General features: G+C 28.2%; 2 protein-coding genes across 2 annotated transcripts; one reads left to right on the forward strand and one right to left on the reverse strand.

The window, feature by feature from the left end:
- Positions 1 to 329: 329 nt before the first annotated feature.
- Positions 330 to 1,350, forward strand: LOC112721089 (uncharacterized). The gene is made up of 3 exons (XM_025772186.1): positions 330 to 422; positions 559 to 790; positions 881 to 1,350. The coding sequence occupies exons 1-3, from the start codon at positions 330 to 332 to the stop codon at positions 1,348 to 1,350; spliced, it is 795 nt and encodes a 264-aa protein (XP_025627971.1).
- Positions 1,351 to 2,911: 1,561 nt separating this feature from the next.
- Positions 2,912 to 3,766, reverse strand: LOC112721166 (blue copper protein 1a-like). The gene is made up of 2 exons (XM_025772266.1): positions 3,601 to 3,766; positions 2,912 to 3,258 (listed from the first exon to the last, which is right to left on the reverse strand). The coding sequence occupies exons 1-2, from the start codon at positions 3,764 to 3,766 to the stop codon at positions 2,912 to 2,914; spliced, it is 513 nt and encodes a 170-aa protein (XP_025628051.1).
- Positions 3,767 to 5,655: the final 1,889 nt, after the last annotated feature.

A 5,655-nucleotide genomic window follows, 5' to 3' on the forward strand; every position in this document is an offset into this window, starting at 1 on the left:
AATATTATAATAAGTATATCTATAAAAGACCTTGCATGACTTCTACACAAACAGGAAACAAATGGCTTAAAGAGATATTAGAAGGGAATAATAGCCGTTGTTGCAGCATGTTTAGGATGGAAAAAGATGTTTTCAAAAGACTATGCTATGATTTGGAAACAAACTATGGTTTATGTGCCTCAAGGAGAATAAGTGCTGCAGAAATGTTAGCAATGTTCCTATTTGTACTAGGAGGTGGAAACTCAAATAAGTCAACTAAGGAGCGGTTTCAACATTCCGGTAAAACAATAAGTTGAAAATTTGAAGAAGTGCTACAAGCTGTGTGCAAAATGGCCATAGACATTATACAACCAAAGGATCGTGATTTTAAAGAAGTGCCTACAAAATTAAAGAATGATGATAGATATTGGCCTCACTTTAAGGTAATTTATATATTATTTATTTTAAAAAATATTATAAATAATTACCAAAAAAATTATTATCTTTCATTGCATGTGTTGGTATTAAATTTGCTTTATAGTATTTGTAAAATTAATGTTCTAATCATGTTAATCATAGGATGCAATTGGTGCTATAGATGGAACTCATGTGCCAGTGATTGTGTCTACTGAAGACCAAATTCGATTTATTGGTAGAAAAGGAATTCCAACCCAAAATGTTATGGCTGCATGTAATTTTGATATGGAATTTACTTTTGCTTTGGCCGGTTGGGAAGGGACAGCTCATGACACAAGAGTATTTTTATATGCAATTGGTACATCTGAGTTGAACTTTCCAAAACCTCCACCAGGTAATACTTGATTATCTTTAAGATTAAATTATATACTCCATATATAGATTTAATTTCTTATCATGTTTTCTTTCATTTAATAATATACAGGTAAATACTATTTAGTAGATGCAGGCTATCCAGAAAAGAAAGGTTATCTAGGACCATACAAAGGAGCAACATATCATTTGCCAGAATTTTGTCGTGCTAATGGACCTTCTGGATACTACGAAATATATAACTATGCTCATTCTTCACTTAGAAGCGTGATAGAACGTACATTTGGAGTTTGGAAAAAGAGATGGAAAATTTTACGAGATATGCCTAGTTTTAGCTATAAAAAACAAATTCAAATTGTTATTGCAACAATGGCTCTGCATAACTACATTAGACGTTATTCTACAAGTGATCGTAAGTTTAAAAAATATGATCAGATGGACGTTGAGCTTGAAGAAGAAGATGGATATGGCGATGAAGGTGAAGCTGAAAATGGAGTTGAAAAAGTTGGAGATGAGTTTCTTGGAACTATGGAGATGGTTCGAAATAATATAGCATTAAGTTTGATTGGTGAAAAAAATTAGATTATAGTAATTTAGGTAATTTAATATTTTTAGTAATGATGTTTAGGATAAAATAAATTTTTATGATACTTATATAAAATTTTAAAGTTAAAAAATAGAAGAATTTATTTATTATATTTATGTTTATTATGAATTTTTTATTTTAACATTATTTTATTTAAAATATTATATAAAATTTTAAAGAATTTGAAAAAAAAAATTTTTTTGTTATAAACATGTTTATTATAATTTTTTCAACTTTTAAAAGCTGTTTTACCAAACACAATTATGGTGCTTGTACTTATTAAAAGCCATTTTTAAAAATTAGATCCTTATCTAGAGAAGAGAATTTGTGCGGATAATGAAAATGAACATATACAAATGATTTTTTTTTCAAATTAATTTTCAATTCAAAATTTAAATTTTCAAACAATAAAATTTGTAGTTTAAGCAAATAATAATCATTTACATAATTTATCTAATTAATTAATTAAAACAAAAAAATAACAACCATGCAAATCTGTTCTGAACGCCGATTAGATCTCACGGCTCTGTTCTGGTCGTCGCTGCTGTGCTCTCACTACATGTGCTCCCTATGGCCGCGACTCAGTACTTTCCAACTATATGCTTTCTTCCGCCGCTTCCTCCTCCGTATCCATCACCACACATTGATGATTACCACGAACTCCACCGCATCCACGGGGACGACCACGCCATACCATCGTGCACCACCATAGCAATCGGCTCCTCATCCACCGCCGTAACCCTACCACCACCGCTGGCGTTGTTCCACCGCGACGATTCCTCTGAAGGTTAGAGCCATCAGGTACAATGACATCCTCTGCCTTGGTGAGTACATAAACTTTCTCCATCTCCAATTTAGATTAGGAATTGGAAGAAGAAACGAACGAAAAAAGGGAAGAAAAAAAGAGGAGGAACGGATGATGAAGGAGAAGAATCGATGAAGAAGAGGAGGAAGAGAAAAGAAAGAAAACAGAAGATGGAGAACACAGATGATGAAAAATTGGGAATGAATTCCCTTTTTAATTGATTTTGAATTCGAAATTTAAAATTTCAGGTGTGTACATGTAAATAAAGCTGTAAAGAAAGATAAGAAAAGTAGATACGATGTTTAGAAGAGTAGTAAAATGAGGATAATTTGATCATGGGTATTATTGTAATAATGATCATACATAAAAAATTTGAAAAAATCTAGAAGATGCCACATAACATATTCCACTACTGAATAAACTTTCTTTTAAAGGATTGTTATAGGATTATAGGATTTGACTTGGTTCACATTTTCTTTACTAGAATGCCATGTGACTTCATACGTATTATATAAGCGATTATTTCTGATTCTGTTTAATATAGCAACTAATAGTCCATGTTTGTATGTATTTCCATGACCTTACTTCCAGAATTTTTCTCTTTTTAAAAATAAGTGTAACCATTCTTATGTAGAAAACAAAGATACAGTAATGTTGAAATTCAATACATACTGTTACAATTTAATTACTCATCACGATCAATATAATGCACACAATAAAATAAAAAATAATGGAACAATGAAAATATCAATTTAGAACATAATTGCTATGAGGAGAGCAAAAATGATCACTATCCAAGAAGAATAAATAGGAGAGGTTCCTGTTGCATCGGAAATTGGGGTTGGGGTCGGGTTGGGAGAAGATGTTGGTGCCCCAAGTCCAATTTGAGGTTGAACAGTTATTGCAAGCTTCATTTTACCATTCTCACAATGGTTGCTAATACCACAAATGTACCATTTTCTTCCTGGGGATGAAAGAACAATCACATCATTTCCAGTGGTAAAGCCTTGGGTTGATGAATCTGGTGGCACAGCACATTGTTGGAAGCCAGTACTATTCACTCTCATCACATTGTGCTTTCCTTTCGTGTACTTGAATACTGTACATATTATGAATGATGTCTTTTAAAACTTAAGCTAAACATATATAGAAATATATAAATAATTTTACGACGATATTATATGTGCACAAAAAATTAGTTATTAAATTAATTAATGATATAAAATGTATATTAAAATATAAAATATATATTAAAAATAATTTAAACAATACATGTATATTTATGTACAAATATATAATTATTGATTTAATTAGCGATTAATTTTTGGTGTGGATATAGTATTTTAATTTGTTAATTTTATATCTAACAAATGAATATAATATAAATGCATGGGCTTTTATTAATTATAGGATAACATTAATATAGCTAGCTAATTAATACCAAGCTTATCTCCAACATGAAATTCCTTTCCCTGAAGCCAAGCTTGATAGTCAAAGCCAGTGGCCCAACCATTGTCATCACCGACAATGAAGTCAGTTGAAGAAATAATAGGAATAATGGAAACAGCTACGACGAGAAACATGGCAAGGAAGCGAGACAAGGCCATAATGGTAATTATAATAATAAGCAGTTGTATTTCAGTTTAGAGTTGAGACTAGTAGTAGAGTTGGTTGAAGAAAGATGAACGGTGGTGACATATTTATAGTGCAATTATAATATATTATAATGTGATGCTAAGCTAGTGGTTTTTATTATTATTAGTGCATGTGTGACAATTTCAAACATTTAGGTCCGGCTATAGGCTGATTCAATGTTTTTCAATAATGAAGGAAGTTCTCTTCAGCTGAATGCATCAAAACGTGACAATTTGCCATTTGGACATGAAAGCTGAAACACTCGATTTTGTCTTCTTCCAAGAGAAACTCGCTTCTTCTCTAGCACTTGCTACCTATTTTATACTAGTCCTCCACACCTCAACCTTAATCTTGTCTTATATATATATGCTTACAAGTTAAAAACTTAAGTGAAAACATAATTTTTTTTTTCAAGTCACTCATGGGTTCGATAGTGACCGATTCAAAAAAATTTTACAATGAAGGCAAAAATATAATTAAAAATATATATATATTGACTTTTCATAATATTTAATAAGTTAAAAATTAATCCATCATTAATTTGAGTTTTATTAGTTTATTAGCCAATGAATTATTACACAGAAGAGATAGAATTCAAACTCCCAACACTTACTTAAGCGAACGACTAAGCTGTTTATTCAATCAACCCAAATTGGTTTAGATATATTTAAAATTTTAAATTAAAACTATTAATACATGTCGATAAAAACTAAAAATATACACATAATCACTTATTATATTATGTAAAATAATAAAAAGATAATTTCACACACATATAGTATAATATTCAAAATAATAAAAATAACAATTTATAATGGCTTTCCTTTTATTTTTAACATGACAATATTATTTTTCTATATATGTTTTTAAATAATTATTTTATTTTTTATTATCTCATATTTAACTGTTAAGTCTACTTATTATAGTCTTTATGGTATAAATAAAATTTAAACCAAAGTAATTACTATAATCTCGACCAGTGACAGATCCAGAAAATTTTAATAGTAGGGGCAAAATATATATAATATAATAATAATTTTTATAATAAAGATATTATGTGTACATAAAAATTAACTATCAAAATATTCATTAATTATTGTATATTTGTATATAAATATATGTATTGTTTAATTTATTTTTAATATGTATTTTTTATTTCAATATGTATACAAGTGGTTATTTTCTATATACATGATTCGTCTTTAAAATATCTAATTTACAAATTAGAACACTAAAATAGTAATTTCAATAATATATAATTTAGAATTTTATTATATTTAGGTTTCATATTTTTAAAAAATTGAGTAATCTTTTTCTTAACAATATAATCGAAATATCTCTCTTTTTATATAGAATAATGCTACACATTTAAGTTTTTTTGTTAATCAAGTCTAACCAAATTAGTCTAAGATAACAAAAATCAGTTATGACTAACATTATATTCTAAGTCTTATTTTTTAACTTGGTTAGACTTAGTCCATAAAAATAACTTGGTTAGACTTAGAAATTTATTTCTCATACAATTAGAAACTAATTCTTATTGAGATTCATAGTTGAAAAGTTCTTTCAATTAGTACAGTTATTATGAAAAAATTTAAAACTAATATAAAAAAAAGATAAATAATACTCTTGAGTCGATTTTAAAAAAGAAAAAAAATACAAATTTCATTTAAAGTGAGAATTTATCATTCTAATGATATCTAATATGAAATTCTTAAATTGACTATGAAATACCATAAATTAAATAAAAAACTATTGTAAGATCAAATTCAATAATTTAGTGAGAAAAAATAAATATTATTATCATATACTATTCAAGAAAATTTCAAATTATAGTGGGAGTGCTTGCCCCCACAATCCC

This window comes from Arachis hypogaea, chromosome 1, assembly GCF_003086295.3.
Source record: "Arachis hypogaea cultivar Tifrunner chromosome 1, arahy.Tifrunner.gnm2.J5K5, whole genome shotgun sequence".
NCBI classification, from domain to species: Eukaryota; Viridiplantae; Streptophyta; class Magnoliopsida; order Fabales; family Fabaceae; genus Arachis; species Arachis hypogaea.

What these genes read in the sequence shown, in the direction of transcription:
- LOC112721089 (XM_025772186.1), top strand. Translation starts at nt 330, where the DNA reads ATGGCCATAGACATTATACAACCAAAGGATCGTGATTTTAAAGAAGTG. An exon ending in GATATTGGCCTCACTTTAAG is followed by an intron (nt 423 to 558) that starts GTAATTTATATA and finishes TGTTAATCATAG; the next exon opens with GATGCAATTGGTGCTATAGA. An exon ending in CTTTCCAAAACCTCCACCAG is followed by an intron (nt 791 to 880) that starts GTAATACTTGAT and finishes AATAATATACAG; the next exon opens with GTAAATACTATTTAGTAGAT.
- LOC112721166 (XM_025772266.1), bottom strand. Translation starts at nt 3,766, where the DNA reads ATGGCCTTGTCTCGCTTCCTTGCCATGTTTCTCGTCGTAGCTGTTTCC. An exon ending in TCATGTTGGAGATAAGCTTG is followed by an intron (nt 3,259 to 3,600) that starts GTATTAATTAGC and finishes TAATATGTACAG; the next exon opens with TATTCAAGTACACGAAAGGA.